The sequence below is a fragment of the Apodemus sylvaticus genome, chromosome 2 (genome assembly GCF_947179515.1).
Source record: "Apodemus sylvaticus chromosome 2, mApoSyl1.1, whole genome shotgun sequence".
Classification (NCBI taxonomy): Eukaryota; Metazoa; Chordata; class Mammalia; order Rodentia; family Muridae; genus Apodemus; species Apodemus sylvaticus.
Window position 1 is genome coordinate 118,103,040 of NC_067473.1, and position 24,661 is coordinate 118,127,700.

The window sequence follows — 24,661 nt, forward strand, 5'->3', positions numbered from 1 at the left end:
GCAGAGGCCACAGGCAGCTGTGACAACCAGAAGCCAGCACAGGAACAGCAGACAAGGCTGGGTTTGCCTGCTGCAGGTCAGGCTGGCGCTGCTCCCTGAGCTACTGTGGCCAGATCCAGGGGAGTGCCTCAGTGCCTAGCTCTGACAGCTGACCTCTAAAAAGGCCCTGTGGCCCCGCTGCACTGGCAAAGCTGAGAGCAGCAGAACTTCGTCATCTGTGACCCACCCCCCACCCCCCACCCCCACCCCCCCCACCCCCCCAGCGGACCCTGCCTCACAGGGCCTCCTGGGGAGACAGCTGAGCCTTCACTGCTGACAGGAACTTAAACCTCCCATTATCAGTGGAGGCAAGGAGTAACCAGAACAGTGGCTCTCAACCCTCCTAACACTGCGACCCTTTAACAGTTCCTCATGCTGTGGTGACCCCCAGCCATAAAATTATTTCATTGTTACTTCATAACTGTAATTTTGCTACTGTTGTGAATCGCGATGTGGATATCTGATATGCAGGATGGTCACAGCCCACAAGTTGAGAGAACCGTTGATCTAGGAGTTAAGCAGGAATGTATGGGGTAGCGCTGGGCAGGGTTGGGAAGTGGCGCAGAGAAGTGACTGGATAAGATACTGAAACCCACCCTGCCCCCCACCTTTTGCTTCTCTCCAGAGGGAACTCGTGGCACCTTGGCCATCCTGGACGCCTTGCACCAAGCTTTGGTTGGCTGTGAACTCCTACAGAGAAATCCCTCAGCACCAGCATCCACAGCTCCTGCATACACGAACCCCTTCCTCATCTCCTGTTGAGTGCGCTGGCCCAGCCTTGGGCCACTGTGGTCATCTCTGCCATCATCACACCAGCCTTGGCCACAACCAGACTAGCTAGTCTCCATGATCAACCTGACCACCGTGGGACTAGCACTGGCTGTCACTGGACCAGCCACCATGGTATTCCTGACTACCAGTGCAGCCTCCATGGTCAGCCTGTCCACTGCTGGACTGTCTTCTGCCATCTGAACACTCTCTACAAATGGTCTGACTCTTGTCCCTCCCTCAGAACTCTGGCAGCCAAGGATCCTTCCAAAACTGGGTCTAGCCGCGACCCCTTTCTGGAGCCTCTCATATTCTCTCAGAATTCCCACATTGAAAGTCTGAAGTTGCTGGATCAGCCTGAACCTGAGGCTGTTGCTCTCATCCCGGTCACAGTACAGGGTACATTCCAGAATCTCTGCCCTAGAGTCCTGAGATCTTGGCCCCTCCCCCACCCCAGCACTGTCCTCTTCCACCAGCATGCCTGCTGAGTGGATCCCGGCCCAGCCTCCAGGACACACCTAATCACTGGGGAAATCCCCACATCCATCCCTGAGGAAGTGCTGAGACTAGGAACAGCAGAGTCTATAAGCTTGTGGGTGGAAGCTGGGCTGTCACCTCATCCAAGAGGAGAGGTGGGATGTGGGTAGGCACAGAGAGGAAAGGCTCAGCCGGATCAAAGGCAGGATGCTACCAAGGACCGCCCCCTTCAAGAGTCAGTGCCCAAGGCCAGACACCAAACAGGCTGGTCTGAGCAGAGGGGCTGCCTCTGTTTGATCCTCCCCGCTCAGCCTGAGCCCACAAGGCCCCACTTGCTCTAGCCGACCGACCTATTCTATTGGCCCTGCTCAAGAAAGGCTTGATCAGGCTGTATGCGCACTAGAACTTCATGTGGACAAATGTGCAAGGAAAAACTCTAGGGGATCAGGAAAGGGAAACCCCCACTTTGGCAAGTCTAACTTTGTGAGCTTGACTCTGACCCTTACAGGAAAGATAGAAGAAAAATCACTGAATACTTCTAGGAGGAGGCAGACGATGACCAGTGTGGAATATACTCCCGCATCCTGGGTTTTGTTTTCTGTTTTTCTCAGGCTGGGATGTCCAGGCATTGCAGGAGCTCCCAACCACGCACACCCTTGGCCTCATTCTGTTCTTCTTCAATAAGCTGCCATCGAGAGAAAGCATTTCCCTGGAGCCTGACAGGCCTTGACAAACTGGGAGAAAGAAAGTTCCTGCAGCCCAGTTCCCAGAGCTGGCCTGTCCCAGCCAGGGGAGGGCAGACCAGAGACAAGGTCACACTCACTAAAACATTCATGATCACAGGCGCTGGGTTTGGTTGTTTTGCATTCTTTGAGGAGGATCCCCCTATGTTGCTTAGGCTAGTCTCAAACTCCTGGGTTCAGGCTATTCTCCTGGCTCCCAGGTATCTGGAACAACAGGCCAGAGTCCCATATGTAGCTAGCTAATCCTGGAATGACAGAACACCCACTTCCTACATACACGTTTTGTTACCATGTCACAAAAGACTCAGCTCCTGGAATTCCTTACCTGTCACATGGGGTCAGCCTTTGGCAGAAGACAATCTGAAGAGACAGTCATCCCTGTCTGTATCAGAGAGTCATGAACCATCGGACCAGACATTTGAAACATCTGGTTACCAGGCAGTTCTAAAGGAAGAGGTTAGCTACATGCAAGACCAAGCGAGCAGCACCTGCAGAGGATGCAGATCCCCAGGAAGGGCCACAACTGAACAGAGTAAAGAACTCTTCCATATGATCAGAGACGACGACGATGACGATGGTACAAATGAGGAAAGACTTCAGAGACGATGGAAGGAACGAGGAAGGACCCCGGAGCCTAAGGGCACATCCTAGAAAATTCTAGAACTGAACATCAGAGATGAAAAGTCTAGGGACAGAGAGCAGAAAAGGCCAAGAAGTGTTAGACAACTACAACATGTATAACTAAGGGCAGGGAGCACAGACACAGTTAAAGCAGAGGTGACAGTGTCCCCACACTCCTGTCAGACACCAAAGCACAGATCCAGAAGACTAAGAGAACAAGCAGAATATATGCAAAACAAAACAAAAGTTAAAATGATATTGATGCACACCTGGAATGACATTGATGCCAGGTGTGGTGATGCACACCTGGAATTCCATCTCTCAGGAGGCTGAGGCAGGAGAATCAGGAGTTGATGGCCAGCCCAAGCTAGATAGTGGGAGCTCATCTCAAAAAGGACAACAGGAGAAAGGAGAGAGTGAGTCACTGAGATGGGGAGAGAACGGCCTAATATTCATTGTGTCTTGAAAAATTACCATTCAGATCAAAGGAGTGAAGATTCTCAGACAAACAAAACTCATCTGGGCTTGCAAGAAACAAAGGAAGTTTTTGGGAAGAAGGGGAATTATACAAACAAACATTTTTGATTCCTATAAAGAAAAAAAGCCACAACAGAAAGAATAAGTCAAGGTAGAAAAAAAATCCTTTATTTCTCTTATCCTTTCTTACCTAACGAAGAGCAGTTCGTTGATGATCTGATGAGAATGACGCATGTATTGCATTCAGCTTTCGTAGCGAAGTGCCCAGCATGGGCACAAGGGCAGCGAAGGAACTGGGGACGTCATGCTATTGTGGAGCCCGGAAGCTTTGCTGCCCGTGGAGCAGTACAGTTGTTGAAAATGGACTTAGATTAGTGTGGATGGGTGTTGCAATGTTAGAACAGCCACTAGGAAAAGGAGGGAGGGAGGGAGGGAGGGAGAGGCAGCAAAGGAGAGAAGGTGTGATTACAGAGAACGATTAATCAGAACCACAAATGGCAGAATACGAGCTGAAAACCAACAGCACTGTAGAGGGAGACATCAAAACCAACAGCACTATAGAGGGAGACATCAGCACCTTGTCAGGATCACCCCTAAAGATCAATGGTCTCTATAACAACCAAAAGAGAGAGATCCTCAGACCAGCCCGCTGTATGTTGTCTGCGAGAATCCACTCTAGGAGGCTGGAGAGACAGCTCAGCACTGACTGCTCTTGCAGAGGACCTGGGTTCAATTCCCAGCACCCACAAGGCCACTCACAACTTCCTGTAACTCCTTTTCCAAGTGACCCAATTGCCCTCTTGTGATTCTTCAGACATACATGTGATGCACAAACATACACTCCAGCACATGCACATGAAGAAATAACATAAATAAACTTCTTCAAATAAAAGAAATCTACTTTAGATTTAAACATGTGGATTCGGTGAAGTGGGTAGAGTCAAGTACTACTGTGTTGATGGTGATCAAAAGAAAGTCTAACTCACTGTGTTCACTTCAGACAGCGCAGACTTCAAGGCAAGGGAAAGGATCAGGGTCAAAGGGGCCATCACTTGATGTCAAAGGGGTCAACTCACTAAGAAAATAATGTGTCTACCTAGCAACAGCCACAAACTACCCAAGACAGAATTAACACAAAGCCAGACATAGTGGTACATGCCTCCAATCACAACACTCAGGAAGCAGAGGCAGGCAGCCCTCTGTGAGTTCAAAGTCAGCCTATTCTACGTAGACCTTGTCTCAAAGAAAAATATATCAATAAAACTTTCAAGAAACTTATGAGTCCACTGTTGTAGTTGCAGACTTCAACTGTTCTGTAAGAAATGGACGCATCCAGCAGGTCTGATATCAGTAAATCTGAACACACCAGAACCGGCAAGCAGATGGATCCAATGGACACAGTCTACTCCTCCCACAATGGCGCAAATGCAGTCTTCAAGCTCAGACCTTCTCCACATTCTGGCCACAAGCACTAAGCACTCTTAGCTGGATGGCAATGGGGACATCCCCTGCTGGAATGTATGGGACACACAGCAACAGCAATGCTCAGAGAGAAATGCACGGCATGGAAACACAGATGTTAGTAAAAACGAGACGTTCACAGATCAATACTCCTCCACCTCAAGAAGTTATAAAATGAAAATCAAAGTGTAAGACCAACCTGACCGGTACATCCCCATTCGACGTATACAAATAGAATAAAAATTAGAGCAGAAATCAAACTCAGAGTAGGACCTTAGAAAAGCCAAAGCTAATTCTTTGAAAGATTAAAGAAATTGGTTAATAAAAGTTTCTCACCAGGCTAATTAAGAAAAACCAGAGGAAGCAACTTACTATACCAGAGGTGAGGGAGGGGCTGTCACTGCAGGACAGCTCTTAACAGCACCAGAAATATTTCAAGTGTGACTATGAATAAGCCCTGTGAACAAAATAAAAGGGACCGATTCCTTGAGAAACACATAAAAACCACATACAAGAAATCTGATATGTATTAGATAATATAGTTAATAATTTAACAAAACAGAAAAATAACAAGGCCCAGGACAGTTTCTCAGCACCACTGAACTGTAGGGAAAAGGTTATACAGGTCATCTTACAAGTCTCCTCCAGAAAACAGAAACAGGCCTTCTTTCCATCCCCTCCTGGAAGGTCAGGATTGCCAGCATGCTAGCAAATAAACAAGACAGAGCAAAATGTCTCAGAGGTGCAGCTACAGCAAGTCACGCTCAACAGCGTAAACTGGAGACACAGCTCACTGGCAGGTGATTGGCCTTCACTCGGGACCCAGACTTAGTCTCTAACAGAAAGGAGTAAGGAAGGAAGGAAGCAAGGAAGGAAGGAAGGAAGGAAGGAAGGAAGAAAGAAAGAAAGAAAGAAAGAAAGAAAGAAAGAAAGAAAGAAAGAAAGAAAGAAAGAAAGAAAGAAAGAAAGAAAGAAAGAAAAGAAAAGAAAGAATTGCTCACCTTACCCCAAGTGGAGCTGACTTACTGTGGTATGGGAAGGAGGCAGGACACCAGGACACCATGGCCTCGTAGGTGAGGCTGGTACATAATGCTCCTTGAGCCTTCAGAGCATTACTGGCCTACAGCCTGAGGCACTGTGTCCCTCACCCAGTGTACAGAGAGACCTTGAACTTGGATGGGATCTGAGCCTAATGCCCTGGATACTTGCCTCTCCTAGCCAAGTACAAAGTTCAGGATGAGATGACCTCAGAAGACAGTGGGATTCTCTGGACGAAGGTCTGAGACATGGCCGGTGCAGCATCTATGATTATCAGAAAGCTGTGGAATTGCCTCACGTCCACTCGGCAGTGACAAGGACTGCTGCTCTATTTCAGTTTCTCCCTGGGGTGGGGGTAAGGGGTCAAGAATAGCCAGGGTGGTTACACACTGGGATGGAGGGAGGGAAACTTAGACAGGCGAATGTGGGTGCACTGTTGGATCTCATGTAAGTAATAAGCACACTAGAAAACTGCTTTGGGGAACTAGTTCATTGCTTGGAGGGGGAAGGGGTATTTATTCCCCTGGGGAGGTGGCCAGGGTCTTTGGGGCAAGATTTATGTGGCTGTTTACCATTGGCTAGGTTAGAGGTGTTGGAAGATATTTTATCTGCATATTCAGGGGCTTTGTTGAAGGGGGTTGGGGGCCTTATAAGTCAAACAAGGAGTAAAGTCTGATAACTTTCAGGGTAATAAATTCCTGCTAGGATTGGTAGTGGGACTTTCTGACACCAGGTTGCGAGTGGGGAGGTAGCCTACTACTGCGGTCCTCATGTTTGAGGTATCCGAGGTTGATGCTCCCTAAACCCTTCTTCTGTAACCCAGGGCCATTACGGTTCCACAGAGGACCCTACTCACTTCCACACAGCTCAACATCAGAGCCCAGCATGCCTGACCAAAGACCAGGCTCGAACCACTTGATCAGTCAGCCCACAGACCTTTCCAGAACTCAAGGTCTGAGATGCCCAGGGAAGAGTAAAGCACCTCACAGGGAGATGACACTGTGCAGCTGAGCTGATGGCTGAAGCCACATCTCCAGAGAGCTGTCAAGGAAACTCTCCTTGAGTCAAAAGTAGTTATACAGGAACGATTCCACTGAAACAGAACATCCCTCGACATTTGAACCCCCAAAATGATAAAAACCAAGTTAGTTAGTTGGTGGATAGTGGGTCCCAGAACCCTGACCCAACGTTGCCTTTGCTTCCTGGGAGTCCAAGGAATCACTACACACCAATGAACTCTTTGGTCTATGCTGGTCAATGAAGCTGTCTTCTTTTTTGTTTAATTGATAAAATTTAAATGGGCAATTTGATTTTAAACCCATATTAACAAGGTTTTCTCTGTATGAATGATAATATAGCCAAAGATTAGTTCACATTCCCATTATTTTACATACCATGTATTGTTGAGTGCATACCAGGCCTGAGGCATGGTGAGTTTCAAAGCAGGTGAAATTAAACTATATTTGCACATTTATATTTCTATATTGGCCCAATAAATAAAACTAGACAAAGAATGTAGAGAGTCTAAAAAACAAAATCAACAATAATAACACCAAAATAACCTTACCTGTATAAACAAGCAGATACAGATGAATTTCACATTCAGTAACTCAGAAAAGTAAATCCAGTGTTTTCTATTTTTCACACACAAAAACAAAGCTTGCAATTTATGCTAAACATATCTTTGAAAAAGAGCTAAAAGAATGTATTAATCCTTTTCACATGCAATACATAAACATTGATTTAAACTCATTGCACCCTTTTATAGTATCCTTGTAAAAACTAATTTTATCAGCCAAAGTTCTACTAAGTATTTTAAAATTCTTTTTCAATGTGAAATCTAGGATTTCTTTGAAAAAATGTATACAATATATTCTGATCATGCTTTTCTCCTCTCTTGAATCTTCAAAGATCCTTCCTACCCATCCAACTCTACAGCCTTTCTTTCTCTTTTTTAAAAAACAAACAACAAAAACATCAAGAAACATACACACACAAACCCTACAGAAATGGAAACCAAAATGTGCAAGCAAAAAAAAAAAAAAAAAACCCTAAAAAACAAACAAAACCCACAGTGCCCAAACAAAACAATCTGACACAAAAAATCTGCAAGATTTCCATTGAGAGCCAGGTGGTGGTGGTGCACACCTGTAATCCCAGCACTCTGGGAGGCAGAAGCAGGCAGATTTCTGAGTTTGAGGCCAGCCTGGTCTACAGAGTGAGTTCCAGGACAGCCAGGGCTACACAGAGAAACCCTGTCTCAAAAAACCAAAAAACAAACAAACAAAGAATTCTATTGAGTTTGTTTTGTTCTGTCAATCTACTGCCGTGCCTGGAGCCTCCCCTGAAGTGTGGTTAATGTCCATGAGGTTCCACTGGGGAAATCGGGAGGTGGTTGCAGATAGCTTCTTGCTTGGGGTGGGAGCCTGTGTCCACTCCCCCCTCTCAGTGCTGGGACCCATCTGGAAACAGCTGTCTTCTTAATAAAGGCCTCGTACTTATTTGATTGAAGAGTTCTTGATAAGTGAAGTCCTAAGTCCCATCAAGAGGGGAGATCTTTGTAACACACCCACTCTTCCTCCAGAATGGAATTCCTAACTCCTCCCTTCGAAGGCTGAAGGGAGCAAGGCTGTCAGGTATGAGCTATACCTGAGAAGCAGAGCGTGGCAGGGGTTGGTGGTGGGAACACAGACTCAGCCACAAGGCCCGGTGGCACCATCCTTGCTCTCTCGGCCCATGTGTGCTAAGTACACCCAGTCAGCCCTGTCCAGAGAGGCTTGAGTCATCCCAGTTGTCAAGAACCGGAAAACAAACAGAGGACTCCAGCCAGAAGCTCAGGCGTGCATCTCTGAAGTGATTCCACCAGCCCCAGTCAAAACTTTCAATGACCGTTAGCTCACAGGCAATTCTGCTAGGCTCCTCCAGGGTCCTAGCAATGACTTATGTCATCACCTGCCACCGCCGTGTGCTTCAGGTGTGAGCTGCATATAAAATGACTGCCCCCCACCCCAGCTCGCTCTCTCAGATCTCTGTTCCCACGTATTCCCCCCATTCTCTCTCTTCTGCTTTCTGTCCTCTCTGCCCCTCCTCTTCCCTGTCCTCATGGCTGTGCTCCTATCTGCCTGTCCTTCTACTTGTCTATTCCTCTGCCTCTACTTCTCCAGATCCTCACTCCCCTCCCTTCACCCACTCAACCTCCTTCTGCCAGATCTGTTGCATGGTGTAACTGTGCATGTGCTCACCAGGTACACCCTCGCCGCATTCATTATATTTCCTAACAGTGACAACTGCAGCCCTGCTGAGATCCTGCCTGCAATGTCTGGAACTCTCCAGCAAAGATGAGCATTTCTGACCTACAAAAACCACCAATAAAAACAAATGAATGTGACAGTGACTCGCAGGGTGGTGTGTTACACTGCAGTAAATAACAAACAGGTTCCCTAAGGTAAACTCACATGGTGGGGAGGGAGGCCTGGCCAGTGACCCCTAAACAAGTTAAAAGCAGGAAGCCAGCTGAAGGGCACTTGTAAAAGCACAAAGGTCCTGGGAGGAGTGCATTCCTGCTCAGGCCTGATACTTCTAGTCCCCATCAGATGCAAGCCATGGGGCCAGAGGCTGAGCTGAGATAGGGTTAGGATGCAGGGGCAGGCGGCAGCGCGGCTGAAGAAAATAGACGAGGGAAGCCTGTGTGCTCCCAAGCTCCAGAGGCTGGCCCACCCCCCACATCATACCAGGCCCGGCCACTTAGAAACCAGAATTCAAAGATGAATTTGTTTCCAATTTTAAATAATAATAATACCCAGAACTTGAGACAGCCAGTGTAGGCCCCTTGATTGGAAGGGCAAGAGTGATGTATTGGACGAGTTGAGGAACAGGGCAGAGAGCTCGGCGATTCCACAACAGGTCAAGGGAATAAGCACCAGTGTGTGAGAACAGACATCCTGTTTGCCTGTTCTGAGTTTTTCTAGAAGTGCTTCTCTGGAATTTTGGAATTGTACTAAGTGACTGTAACTTGTTAAAAATGTTTTCTGGGAAATTCTAACCAATGTCCTTCTTTCACCTTCTGGCAAAAATATTCCATTGACCTTAAATTGCTTTCCTCCCCTGACACCCCACTAAGAGGAAGTAATTCTACATTGTCACCACTAGATGGAGAAGTCACCCACTGGATGGAAGCACAGAGGGCAAGGTTTCCAGCTCTCCCAGGCTGAAGTGGGAGTTCAACCCGAGAGGGCCTTAGAACAGTCCCTTAGAATCTGCTCTATTTTTAAACTTATACATGTATAAGTTTGTAAATTTATTTATTTTACTGTTTTGGTTTTTTGAGGCGTGTCTTAATCAAGGATTTACTGCTGTGAATAGACACCATGACCAAGGCAACTCTTCTAAGGACAATATTTACTTGGGGCTGGCTTACAGGTTCAGAGGGTCAGTGCATTATCAAGGCAGGAACATGGCAGCATCCAGGCAGGTATGGTGCAGGAGGAGTTCTACATCTTCATCTGAAGGCTGCTAGCAGAAAACTGACTTCTAGGCAGGGAAGAGCTCATGTCCACAGCGAGTGACACACCTTCTCCAACAAAGTCACACCTACCCCAACAAGACCACACCTACTCCAACAAGGCCACACCTCCAAATAGTGCCACTCCCTGGGCCAAGCATATTCAAACCATCACTAGGTGGGTCTTGCTATGTAATTCAGATGACCTTCAACTCCCAACCCTCCGGTCTCAGCTCCCTGGGTTCTGGGATTATAGATATGCCTAGTTTTCTCGGACTTGAACACATTCCCTTCGGAGACAGAGGCACGAGAGACTCAGAAGGCACGCAAACATCACACCCCTGAGAAAGCAGAAAGTGAGACTCAGCGGTTTGTTTGGAGATCGGATCTCCCAGTGCTAGCTAGGCTGGTCTCTGACTCACAGAGATCTGCCTGTCTCTGTCTCCCAGGTGCTGAGATCACCCACCCCAGCTTCCTAGAAGCAGAAACAACTGCTGGGGAAGGACACTGGCTGCCCAGAGAGTCCTAGGACTTGGCTTGTAAAGCTAGAAAACCCAAAGGACGTGGGTGAGTTCCTAAACACAGCCAGCCAGCAAACAAAGTCAAGAAGACACAGCACCCAAGCAGGCCAACAGGGAGTACAGAAACCACAGCAGGAAGCAAGCGTCTTGCATGCAAAATGTCTAGGAAACACTTAGACAAGACTAATTCCATTTCTTTCCGTTGAGATAGTCCCCGAAAAGCAAACGGGATGAATTCCACTGTTCTTTTTACAAAGCCAGCATTACCCTAATACCACAACCCAGTGACTATTTTTTAAAAAAGAAAGAAAAGAAATACCATAACACTATATCCCTAAAGAAGAATGATGCAAAATCTCTCAATAAAACATACACGAAAGGATTGGACAGCCGGCTACAGTATCACACACACCTGTAATCTTGGTAGTAGGTAGGATGAAGAGTTTAAGGTTAGCCTGGGTTCTATAATGAGACACAACAAAAAAATACATATACCAGAGATGCAAGGATGGTCTGCACATTCAAATCACAAATCATGAGACAATTCAACACGATAAAAAACAAAAGCCATATGTAGATCATCTCAATAGATACAGTGAAAATATTTGATAAAATTCAACATAGCTTGGTGAGAAACGCTCTTAATGAATAAGGCACAGAAGAAACACACCTCACGATGCCAAAAGCTACTCATGAAAAACAGACAGTGTCACACCAACGGGGACAAGCTGGAGCATTTGCTCGAAGGACTGAAAGCTGTCTATCTTTTCCTCTTATTTGATGTAGTACAGGAAGTCTTACCAAGGGCATTTAGGCCAGAGAACGATAGAAATGACATCAAAATCAGGAAGAAAGAAGTTAAGTTATCCACGTGGATAATGCAGCTTTACACGTAGATAATACTAACTGTTGCATTTTAAAAGATTTTACAACTCATAAATGAACTCAGTGGCGTTCCAGCTAAGAAAGCATGGTGGCTCACTCTTTTATTCCCACACTCCAGAGACAGAAGCAGACAAATCTCTGTGAGTTCGAGACCAGCCTGGTCATCACAGAGAGTTCCAGGACAGCCAGGGCTATGTAGAGAGACCCTGTCTTAAGAAAAATTTTAAAAGTATAGTTGCAGATTTAAAAAAAAAAAAAGTGAAAACATACAAAAAAAAAAAAAAGAGTAACATGGAGAAGCACAGAAGACCCTTGACCTGGTTGGTCCCTGACCTGACCCCTGACCTGCCACTGCTCAGGACCAACCAAGTATTCTAGAATGGTGTGGAAGGAGTTGGTGTTGTTCAAGTGAGGGCTTCTGTATTAGTCAGGGTTCTCTAGAGGAACGATGGATGGATGGATGGATGGATGGATGGATGGATAGATAGATAGATAGATGGATAGATGGATAGACGGATGGACAGATGGACAGATGGACAGACAGGTGGACAGACATACAGATAGAGAATATATTATATAAAAGAGAAAACAGTGAGACCTTGGAGGGAATAGCCAAGCAATAACTGGCCCAACTTGAGACCCATCTTATGGGCAAGCACCAATCCCTGACTCTATTAATGATACTCTGTTCTGCTTGCTGGCAGGAGTCTAGTGCAGCTTCCCTCTGAGAAGCTCCACCAAGCAGCTGACTCACACTGATCCAGGGACCAACAGCCAAACAGTGGATGGAGCTTGGGGACTCTTATGAAAAAGTTGGGGGAAGGATTGAGGGCCCTGAATGAGACAGAAACTCCACAGGAAGACTAACAGAGTCAACTAACCTGAACCCTTGAGCCTCTCAGAGACTGAACCACCAACCAACGAACATACAAGGACTGGACCTAGGCCTCACCACTCATATGTAGCAGATGTACAGCATGGTCTTCATGTGGGTCCTGAACAACTGGAGTGGGGGCTATCCTGGGGGAGAAGGAGAGAGGAGGTGGGGAGTGGTTGTGGGAGGGTTGACCAAGAGGGGGGCAGTGATCAGGATGTAAAGTGAATATAAATAAATAAATAAATACATAAATACATAAATACATACATAAATAAATAAAAACCTGTCCTTGATGGAAGTTTGGTGATGCTGATTCTAATATCAGTGGAGGAATCAGCAACAGCAACAACAGGAGAAATTAACTCAGCATCCAGAACGAAGGCCAAACTAGCAGTGTCTAAGAGCAATCACAGAACCTGAGTTTTGGACCCCAGGACTCATGACAAAGGAGGGCTCAGCTATAACCCCGGAAGTGGGTGGGATGCCCCTCAGACATCCTAAGCTCTGAGTTCAATAAGAGATCCTGGGTCAAAGGACTAAGGCAGAAAGTGACGCATCAGGGCACTCAGCATCCTTCTCAGGCCTCTGAGTGTGAGCACAGGCACTCACACCCACTTACATGTGTGCGTGTACCAGACCACACACATGCAAATGCGCACACGTGCTCGCGCGTACACACACACACACTTTAAAATTTTAATCTTTGAATTTCAATAATCTGCTTAAACTCCACCCCTCTCTCCGCATGAAGTAATACGCTTTGGTGATCAAGAACCACGTCTTCCCAAGGGTTTGAAGCAAGTGGCTGCTAAGGCTCCTCTCACACGTTGCTGGCTTTGGCAGTATATACAGCGAATTGCAGCATTAGCGCTAGTGATATTGTCTCGCTCTGAGTGCCTCCTGGCAGACCACGCAAAAAGTAAGTGCACTGTGCTCATTACCACCAGCTTTACTGTGGCTGCAAACCCAGCGTCCTCACCGCCATCCCACCAGCACTGGCTGGACAAACCCATGCGGTGCTCCCATTGTACACTTCAGCTGTGAAAAATTCATCAACTTCAAGGCATTTCCCCCTCTGTGTTCCTTCCAAACAGCAATAAGACGACAACTGTTTGTGTGTGCCCTTCATAGACATATCTTACATAAAGTGTAAAACACCAGTTGTTCAGCTAGGCAAGGTGATGCTCTCCTAGAATCTCAGCGCTCTGAAAGTGGAGGCAGGAGGATCAGAAATGAAATTCAAGGGGAGGGGGAAATCCAGAAAGGTCTTACCATTGGCAATGTAAACGAAGAAGATATTCAATTAAAAAAAAAAAAACAGAAATGAAATTCAAGGTCATCCTCGGCTCTATAACAAGTTCAAGGCCAGTGTGAGCCACCTGAGGCTTTGTATCAAGAAACAAAGTGGTGGCACACGCCTTTAATCCCAGCACTTAGGAGGCAGAGGCAGGCAGATTTCTGAGTTCGAGGCCAGCCTGGTCTACCGAGTGAGTTCCAGGACAGCCTGGGCTACACAGAGAAACCCTGTCTGGAAAAAAAAAAGAAAGAAAAGAAAGAAAGAAAGAAAGAAAGAAAGAAAGAAAGAAAGAAAGAAAGAAAGAAAGAAAGAAAGAAAGAAAGAAAGAAAGAAAGAAAGAAAGAAAGAAAGAGAAGAAAGAAAGAAAGAAAGAAAGAAAGAAAGAGAAAAAGAAAAAGAAAAAGAAAAAGAAAAAGAAAAAGAAAAAAAAAAGAAACGATCCCAACAAACAGGGACTGGGGAGATGGCTCAACAGTTGCACGTGTCACCAAGCACAGGACCAAGCAGGAGCCATCTGTCCCAGCACTCGGGTTCTGTATGTTCCAGGCCCATGGAGTTCCAGGCCAGCCGTGGTTGCACAGTGAAACCCTGCCTCAGAGAGGAAAGAGAGATAGGAGGAAGGAAGGAGAAGGGAGGGGAGAGCAGGGGAGGGGAGGAACAGCAGGGCAGAGCACTGATGACTCTAGGAGAGGACCTAGGTTCCAGCGGTCCACACCCACCCACCACAACTCCACCTCCAGGGCACCTGCCACCCCTCTGGCTCCCATGGTCCTTGTACTCACACGGGCACCTGCTGGCCACAGGAACACAGAGAGGCCATAAACAAATCTTTTCAAATGAACAAGTAAGTAGATAAATGAAAGAGTGGTTTCATCTACCGGAAGTACAAACTGAAATGCCAGTAATCTGCTTTTAGAACTTTTAGAACTTTTAGAACCGTTGGTTGCTAATTTCAGAAATTCTCTTAGAAAACATCATTCAAAGAAAGGGTTTTTTTTTTTTATTATAATTTATTTCCCGTGCTTGTTCCCATGAACTATTTCTACATTTTAACAACAGCAATAACTGAGATCTTCTCCTAACATGTGAGGCTTTTTAGATTGTTTTCTTTCAATCAATGAAGTCTTGTAAAATACAAATAGATTCTGTTGATATTAACAAATTTCTCAAACTCCTCCCCCATTTTTTGAAAGTTTAAGTAATTCAAGATATTCCTTTTGGGGGGGGGAGGCTAGAAAAGGGGAAATCATTTGAAATGTAAATAAATTATATCGAATAAAAAAAAAGAAACTAAAAAAAAAAGATATTCCTTTTGTTTATGGCTGTGTGCTTCACACTTGGTGTTAAAAAGCCTTTTTCAGCCAGGCTTAGTGATGCACACGCCTTTAATCTCAGCATTTGGAAGGGGCAGGGGCAGGTGGATTGCTATGAATTTGAGGCCAGTCTAGTCTATAGAAGAGTTCCAGAACATTCAAGGCTATACAGAGAAACCCTGTCCATATATATATATATATATATATATATATATATATATATATATATATATATATATAATACAAAAAGTCAAGCAAGCCTTCTTTAGTGCTGGCACAAACATATACTTACTTTCTTTCTTTCTTCCTTTCCATATCAAATGCTGTCCCTCCCAGTCCCCACTTCACAGGGTCCCTCCCTCCATCCCTCTTCCCTTCTCCTCTGAGAGGGTGGTCCCCTCTGGGCATCCACACACACACACACACACACACACACACACACACACACACCCTGGCGCATCAAGACTCTGCACACATCCTCTCCATGGTGTGCAGACAAGGCCGCCCCACGTGTCTTGGGCCTCCATCCAGCCCATGGATGCACTTTGGTTGGTGGCTCAGTCTCTGAGCTCTGCCAAGGGTCAGGTTAGTTGACTCTGTTTTGGTCTTCCTCCTTTTCTTTCTTTCTTTCTTTCTTTCTTTCTTTCTTTCTTTCTTTCTTTCTTTCTTTCTTTCTTTCTTTCTTTCTTCTTTCTTTCTTTTTGTTTGTTTTTTGTTTTTTTTGTTTTGTTTTGTTTTTTGAGACAGGGTTTCTCTGTGTAACCCTGGCTGTCCTGGAACTCACTCTGTAGACCAGGCTGGCCTCAAACTCAAAAATCTACCTACCTCTGCCTCCCAGAGTGCTGGGATTACAGGCTGGCGCCACCACCACCCAGCCCTATTTGTCTTTTTTTTTCTGAGATAAAGTCTTGCTGTGTGGTCCTGGCTGTCTTGGGTCCTACCATGTGGACCATATTGGCCTCAAACTTTGAGACAATTCTCGGGCCTCTGTCTCCCAAGTACTGGAGCCATCACCCTTTGATGCAATTATTTCTTTTCATAATAAAAGTCCTGGAGAGTAGTTAACTGTTAGAGTGCATTAAAATGCTGAGATTATAAATTAAGGTAAGGAGAGTGGACGTTTGCATACCTTTAACAAGAGCATTTGTGAGTTTCAGTCCCTCGTTTTTGTGGATGAGTGACGGTAAATATAGCAGGGCATGATGGACTGCACCTTTAATCTTAGCAGAGGCCGAGATAGCTCTGTGAGTTTGAGGCCAGCCTGGACTACAAAGCAAGTTCCAGGATAGACAGGGCTGTTACACAGAGAAACCCTATCTTGAAAGACAAAACAAAACAAAAGAGTATTCTCTTGAGCCTAAAACAATGCCATCTACCATCTTATATAATTTGCTTATAAACATTTAGTCACACTTATTGGTATATATTGCTATATTTTTATTTTATTTTTAAAAGATTTATTTATTACTATATGTAAGTACACTATAGCTGACTTCAGACACTCCAGAAGAGGGAGTTAGTGTTACGGATGGTTGTGAGCCACCATGTGGTTCCTGGGATTTGAACTTAGGACCTTCAGAAGAGCACTGGATGCTCAGCATAATGGGCTGAGCCATCTCTCCCGCCCCTTAAGTGTTGCTATAATAAAGAACTGCTCTGCATTAAAAAGGCAACAGTCCATACGCATGATGAGCTTGTGAAGATTCAAAATTTAAAAAGACCCTTAGTGTAAGAAGTTAAGAGCATTGGCTGCTCCTCCGAGGCCCTGGGTTCAGCTCCCCAAACTCACATGGAAGCTCACAACCTCTCTAACTCCAGTTCCATGGATCTGATGCCCTCTGCTGAGCTATGTGGGCACTGCATGCATGTGGCACACAGACAGACTTGCAGGCAAAACACTCATGTACAGGAAATGAAATAAGTAAGTCTGAAAATAAAGTTAAAGAAATTATAGAATATATTCCTTTTTGTTACAACATAAAAACTTAAAGCTGTGCCAAATAGAGAAACAGTGGCTTTTTGAAGTATGTTTCCTTTTTGTGTGACAATTACTGTATTTGTTTACTGTAAAGGTGGAAATTTAGCATTTAGTGCACAGAGATCCTCGTGCCTCTGCCCTCCAAGTGCTGGGATTACAAATGTATGCCACCACAGCCTGGCCTCCAGTGCAGTTTTCAATAGAAGAGCTGACCAGCTGGCAGGTATGGTGATTGCCACCAAACCTAATAGCCTATTGCTCCATGGCTAGAGTTTACATGATGGAAGGAGAGATCTGTTCTCTGCCTTTCACAGCACGCATACATGCGATGTGCTTGCACACACATACATATACAAACACATACAAATACACACACATACACACATATGTGTGTACACATACATACACACATATACACATACACACATACATATACATGCATACACACATATACACATACACACATACATATACATACACACATATACACATACATACACACATATACACATACATACACATATATACACATACATACACACAAACATATACATACATACACACATACACACATACATATAGGCATACATACACACATACATATACATACATACACACATATACACATACACACATATACACATACACACATACATACACACATACATACACACATATACACATATATACACACATACATACACACATACATACACACATATACACATACACACATACATATACACATACATACACACATACATATAATGCACACATACACACCTATACACACAAAAACATACACACATACATATAATACACATGTGCACACCTATACACACACAAAACACACACATACATATACACACATACACACATATGCATGCGCACATATACACATACATACACATACATATACATACATACACACATATACACACATATACACACATATGTATAGTACACATATACACACCTATACACACACAAAAACATACACACATATGTACAGACATGCATATAATACACACATATATACCTATACACACATACATACACACATACATATAATACACACATATGCACCTATACACACATACATACAGACATACATATAATACACACATATACAACTATACATACATACATACACACATACATATAATACACACATACACACCTATATACACACAAAAACATACACACATAGATACACACATATATATACACATATACGCACATATACACAGAGAGAGAGAGAATAAGTGTAAAAATAAAACAAAAGGAAAATCAGATGACACAAAACTGGAAAGACAACCCATGTTCATAGATCAAAAGAATCCATGATGCTAAAGGACCACACTGCCCAAAGTGACCTATATAACTGATGCAATGCCTACCTACCTATCAATGACTTTCTCCATGGCAACAGAAAAAATATTAAAATTCCTACAAGGAGCTGTAGAGATGTCTGGCTAGTCAAGAGCACTTTCTGCTCTTGCAGAGGACTTGGGCTCGGTTCCCAGCACCCACATGGGTTCGCACCCGTTATAACTAGAGTTCCAGATGATTTAGTGTCTCTTCTGACCCCTGCAGGTACCAGGCACACATGAGGTGCAGTTAGACATGCAGGCAAAACACTCCATAAACATGAAATAATTTTTTTAAATAGGTATGTTTAATGTAGAGAACTACAAAAGAGTCAGAATAGCCAAAGGCCAAATAGTAATCCTGAGGAGGAAGAAGAGGAGGGAGAACAAAAATAAGAATCATCCCTTTGGGCGGGGCATAGTGGCACACCTGCAACCCCAGCACTTGGTAAGAAGAGGCCGGAGGACCAGGGGTTCGAGGCCAGCCTCCACCTGAGCTGGATAAATGGCTGCTAGCGTTCACAGGACAGTGAAAGCTGGAGCTGTGTTGGCAGAAAGCAGCTGTGGTCAGGCAGCCTTCAAGGCAGCCACACACTCAGTCTATGTCCAGCTTAGCAGGACCTCTGTGAGAACAGCCCAAGCCAACCACAAGAGCTGAGCCACTGGATCGACGTGCTCTGCCCAGGGCTGTCGAGATTAATCCCGGAACTCCAGACACAGAGGCAGGCTGATCTCTAAATTTGAGGCCAGCCTGATCTACAGAGTAAGATCCAGGCATCCAGGACTACACAGAGAAACCCTGTCTCCAGGCGGGGGAGGGGTGGGGGTGGGAAATAAGGTCCTGTCTAACAGCTCCTGGAAGTTTGTATCATTTGTAAATAGCATTAAAAGCATATTTACTATGGAGGCTTATGATAGCTAAACCACAGCTCTAACAGCGTTGAACAGTCCTTGTTTGTAATCCTAACTGTGCCCAGCCCCAGGGGAGGGGGGACACCGCCTATCCTCTCAGTGCCACAAAGGCCCTGTGCAAACCAGATAAGAGGATTCCTTGAGGAAGCAGTGCTGAGCCTCCTTGACAGCTGCTGTGGGTGTGGTTTTAGTCACAGTGGAAACCGGAGTGTCCAGGAGAGAATGGGCTCTGGATGACCTATTTTGCCAAGAAAAACATCCTTATATATGGCTATCCGTGTGGCTCTGGGACCCCAATCCCGGACCTCTGCACAGGTTAGACAAGAGTTCTGTGTTGAGTTGAACTCTTAACATTAGTTCCCAAAAGCATTCTTACTTCATGTTGGGGTTGGAGAAATTTTTAATTTTCTTCTTCCTATTCTTTTGAACATTTTCCCATAAGAAAAAAATAAATTATTTGTGGAGTATTTTGTTTTTGTTTTTGCTGCTGCAACTGTTATCTGGTTAAAATAAGTAAGTCTTAGGAACCTGAACAGGCCTGGCCAGGGGCACATCCTGGGGGCTGTGGGATCCCCACTCACCCAGGGACTCTGGCCCCACCTTGAGGAAAAATCAGCTACCCTGAAGATGGGCAGGACAGGGAAGATTCATGATGCCCAAGGCTCTACCATAAAGAGAGGAAATGCTCACAGAGGCCGAGGCCACCCAGGGGCAAAGTCCTCACAAGAGCATGAAAGTAGGTTCCAGGCAGGTATGACCTCAGGGGCCAGAGATGGCCTAGCTGGTCCTGGGGAGCCAGAGCTCACCCAGTGAGTTCTGTGTAGATGCAGCCCCTAGACTGAAAGCAGAAGTAGGCAGATACTGCAAAGAGAGCACGGCGCTTCGATAGGCCCCGAGGGAGAGCCAGTCACCAGCCCAGTCCAAAGGCCTGTCTGTCTATAGGAGAAGGCAGCAGCTAGTCTGTGGAGGGGAGAGGCCTGTGTAAGAGGAGGAGGCAGCACTGCCAGCCTCTGCCCTGACTCCTGACGTGATTACTCCATGAAGAGTGACTAGGATCCAACGGCAGGCCATGTTGGCGGCCTCTGTCCCTGCTGACAGGATCCAGGGTGCCTTACATGGTGTCACTACTGCTCCCTGCCTCAGTTTTCCTCTCCAACCCTACACCCATCTGAATCTCTCCAGATCATGGGGCCTGGATCCTTTTACTGTGTTTGTTGATCTTGGCCAACAGCAGCCATGAGCACAGGGTTGGTCAGGGGTCTCTTGCTCTCCACTGTGGTCTATCTGTCCATCCTCCCTTCAGAACGCCAGGAACCCCAGCTCCAGCACGTTACTGCAGCCCAGGCACTCCCAGCACCTCCCTTCTGTACCCGTGAACTCTGTCATCTGCTAAGAATCAATTGACTTGGCTAATATTCACAACTGTGGGGGTTTTATGATTTGTTCTAAAAATGCAGATTTGAACTTTAATTGCATGATGATTCTGTTTCACCATTAGGCCCAATTTTGATTAATATCTTTGTAATACCAAAGCCATTAATTAAGCTGAAACAGGAGTAAAAACAGGCATCACGTTCAAGTGGAAGAGGCTATAAAAGTAAACGTGAGATAAATATTGCTCTTCGGTTGCAGTTGGACCCATGTCTCCGAGAGGCTCAGCCCTGCGAACTGGCAACTCTGTGAGAAACAGGAAAGAGAAGGGCCTGACAGGTGCAAAAGACACCATGAAGAGAAAGGAGCCTCTCTCACCAGCTTTAGAGAGAAGGAGGACTGTAAACAGATGTCCACACCACACCTCAGGGAGGGGAGCACAGGACCGTCCCGTCGCCCGCGTCTATAAAGGTAAACTTACAGCCAGCCATCACTCTCCTCCTCCTCCAAGAAGCCCTCCCCAACTACTAACACCAAGCAAGGGATACCTTGATTGGCCCACAGACCCATCACATAAGACCACAGGCTGCTTGTGGTACAGAGGTACCCCTCTCTCCCTTAAGGCAGGTTTGGTCTGTAGTTCTATGTCCAAGGCCCTAGGACCCTGGGTGTCTCCTGGCCCTGACAGGCCCTCAGGGCTGTCCTTAGGAGATAACCCAGGCTATTTTCATCTTTTCCTTCCTCCTGTCAGGCAGCAGCCACACTGCCAGCTCCCACAGTTCTCACACACCACCACCAACAACTGCAGCCTTGACCAGGATGACACCAGCTGCCAAAAGATGTTTCCCAGCCAAGGCCTCACAGGTAAGCGGTCTCCTTATTTTCTGCATGACCTCCTCCTGCCTGGTGTCCACTCCAGCTGAGCTGGCAGAAAGAGAGGGGACACTTCTGCCTCTCCCTGGACTCTCTCTGCTAAAAGGCGAAAAGTGGGGGATCATTTTCTCTAAGTCGTCAACCAGCAACTTGGCTGAATCAAGATGCACGAGTCATTCAGTGAATACCCCCAGAAGCCTGCTGTGAGGTGGGCGCTGGAGGGAGAGCAGATGGGGGAAACGGCCCCTAGTCCTAAGCCAAGAGAAAAGACTGCAAGCCAGGCAGACCCAGGTGGTCCTGAGACATTTTCCTGACTCTGGACTTCTGGGTGACCCTGGGCAAGTGTTTTGCCTCTCTAAGACTCCCTTTCCCAGTTCTGGGCATTAGCCTAGTCGGGTGGTTTTCAAGACAGGTGAGTTCCCCTCTGAGCTGCCACCCTGGGAGCCCTAAAGGTTTTTTGAATCAGGCATCGTGGGAGAGTGGCCACAGTGTTGGATGCATTCCCTGGCCTGACTCCCAGCTCGAGCAAAGGACTGGGTACAGTCCAGAAAGACTTTTCCTGTCCTCTGTGGCCAGGGACTAAGACTAGAGTCCTTTAACAGTCACCTGCTTCCCTATCTGAGCACAGCCTTAGATCTCTGCCAGGGACTAGGAAGACCCTGGTCCTCTCTGCCACACCTCCTGGGCTGTACCCAATACCTGCAGAGGCCTGGAGGAAAGGTATACACCCTGTCCAGCACAGGTATCCTGGAACAGACTGACAAGCACTGATCTCATCCCTCTGCCCACAGCCTGCCTGCTGGTTGACGACCTGCGGACTCCTGTGTCTGCTCTGGCCTGCGACCACAGATACTCAGGCTTGCCCCAGGCCCTGTACCTGCCAGTCCTTGGAAACCATGGGGTTAAAGGTGAACTGTGAGGGGCAAGGCCTCACAGCCCTGCCTGTGCTACCAGCTCACACCCGCCAGCTCCTGCTGGCCAACAATAGCCTACGTTCAGTGCCACCAGGTGCCTTCGACCACATGCCTCAGCTGTGGGACCTGGATGTGACACATAACCCCTGGCACTGTGACTGCAGCCTCACTTACCTACGCCTCTGGCTGGAGGACCACATGCCGGATGCCCTGCTACATGTGTACTGTGCCAGCCCTGACTTGGCCACCAGGCGCCCACTGGGCCAGCTGACAGGCTATGAGCTGGGCAGCTGTGGCTGGAAGCTGCCACCATCCTGGGCCTATTCAGGGTTGTGGTGGGATGTGTCGCTAGTGGCTGTGGCTGTGCTGGGCCTGATTCTGTTGGCCAGTCTATTGAATACATTTACGGAGTCCCGGAACTGAGCCTAGCCCAGAAAACCAGGGAGAATCCAGACCTACGCCAGGTCCCCAGACACATCATCTCCAGTCAGCCCATGCCATCAGAAGGCCACAGGGGGCGGCCTGAGGCCACCTAGTGGACAAAGACACTTGCTGCCCAGTCTACAGACCTGGGTTTGATGCCCAGAAGAGAACTAAAGCTCACCTCCACAGCCTTGCCATGTACACACACACACACACACACACACACACACACACAATTAAATGTAATTTTAAAAGACAACAATAAGCCGGGCAGTGGTGGCACACGCCTGTAATCCCAGCACTCTGGGAGGCAGGCGGATTACTGAGTTCGAGGCCAGCCTGGTCTACAGAGTGAGTTCCAGGACAGCCAGGGCTATACAGAGAAACCCTGTCTCAAAAAAAAAAAAAAAAAAAAAAAAAACCAAATCGGAAAAAAAACAGAAAACAAACAAACAAAAGACAACAATAAACTCTCTGCACGGCCTTTTTGTATGACCTCAAAATAGTCATTTTCTTAAGTCTGGCTTCTTCTAGAAACCTTGGTTCATTCTGTTTTAACCTGGGCGCTGAGGCTACGCTCTCCTGGAGGTTTCCCACTAGTCATACCAATTCCAGAATCTCTGGACATCTTGAGCCAGGCCCTGGGTTCCACTCTCATGACCTCTGCCAACAGCCTCTTTACACAGGCTTCCGCTCCCATCCAGGCTCCATAGAAGTTCACTGGGTATAGCCGTGGGTGGGGCAGAGTGAACTGAAGATGCCGGGGAGAGGGGTCTTTACGGCACTTTACCCAGTTGGTATCTGAGCTTCTTTCCAGCATTAGAGGTGGTGGGTCCTCCTTGCTTCTCCCCTGATTTCTTTCCTCTTCATACTCTCTACCTGTTTCTTTGTGCAAAAGAGAAAACAATTCTTCCCAAAATGCTGGCACCAGCAGCCTCCAAAGTCTGGGTCCCATCTTCCCCTAAGCTGTAATCATCAGATTTGTATTCTGGAGATCTCTCTCTCTCTCTCTCTCTCTCTCTCTCTCTCTCTCTCTCTCTCTCTCTCTCTCTCTCTCTCTCTCCTGCTTACCTATGAACTAAGACCCGTGCCAGCCAGAGTGGACATGTGATTCAGAGGCTCCACCAAGAAGGCTGAGTGGGCCAAGTATACACTGGCCCTGGCTTGCAGGACTCCGTAAAGAGCTTGAGCCAGAAGCTCGGGGAGGCGACTGGGGAGTGGTGGGGACTGTGGTAACTAGCCCCTGGGCTTCACTCAAAGGGGCTCAGGGCAATGCCACTGAGCCAAAAGCGTCCCCTAACCCCGAGCACCAGAAGTCCTGACCATGCATTCTTTAAGTGTTGGCAATCAAATCAGACTTTAAAAAGAGCAGGGCATGGGGGCTATACCTGTAATCACAGCACTATGGAAACCAACACAGATGACCATTATAAATTCATGGCCAGCCTGGGCTATGTAATGAGTTCCAGCCTCGGCACAGTGTGAGACCTTGCCTCTGCTAGAAATCAGCCATTTCTAGCAGAAATGTTGTCCTTAATTAGAGTTGCTGTGGTTTCTCTCCACAGCATGGAAGTCCTAAGACACCTAGAATGTATAAAGCACTGGGTTCAAACTCTAGCACCACAAAAAAAATGTTTAAAAAATAATGTATCTCTATTAGTTCCTGCTATGAGGCTAATATTTGTCCCTCCGATTTGTCTTCATAATAGCATTAAGCATCAACTCTGAGATGAGATCTCCTCAACTCCTCTCTTATTTAGTGCCCTCCACCACGTCAGGACACAGCACGGGGCCCTAAGAGA

At 46.4% G+C, this 24,661-nt stretch overlaps 2 protein-coding genes across 3 annotated transcripts in view; both read left to right on the plus strand.

Annotated features, from left to right (window-relative positions):
* Efcc1 (EF-hand and coiled-coil domain containing 1) overlaps window positions 1–8,130 on the plus strand; it is a 32,861-nt gene extending 24,731 nt beyond the window's left edge. For both annotated transcript variants that reach the window (XM_052174250.1, XM_052174251.1), the window contains exon 8: window positions 665–8,130. In XM_052174250.1, coding sequence (XP_052030210.1) covers window positions 665–801 — 137 coding nt within the window. In that variant the 3' untranslated portion in view covers window positions 802–8,130. The remainder of the gene's footprint in view (window positions 1–664) is intronic.
* A 12,771-nt stretch (window positions 8,131–20,901) lies between these two features.
* Window positions 20,902–23,873, plus strand: Gp9 (glycoprotein IX platelet). The gene is made up of 3 exons (XM_052174261.1): window positions 20,902–21,120; window positions 21,401–21,513; window positions 22,314–23,873. Exons 1-3 carry the CDS (start codon window positions 20,919–20,921, stop codon window positions 22,857–22,859), a joined length of 861 nt encoding a protein of 286 aa, XP_052030221.1. The 5' UTR covers window positions 20,902–20,918; the 3' UTR covers window positions 22,860–23,873.
* Window positions 23,874–24,661: the final 788 nt, after the last annotated feature.

Coding starts and splice junctions, on each gene's coding strand:
- Gp9 (XM_052174261.1), top strand. CDS start 20,919: ATGTCTCCGAGAGGCTCAGCCCTGCGAACTGGCAACTCTGTGAGAAAC. Junction 21,121..21,400: donor CGTCGCCCGCGTCTATAAAG/GTAAACTTACAG, acceptor TCCTCCTGTCAG/GCAGCAGCCACACTGCCAGC. Junction 21,514..22,313: donor TCCCAGCCAAGGCCTCACAG/GTAAGCGGTCTC, acceptor CTCTGCCCACAG/CCTGCCTGCTGGTTGACGAC.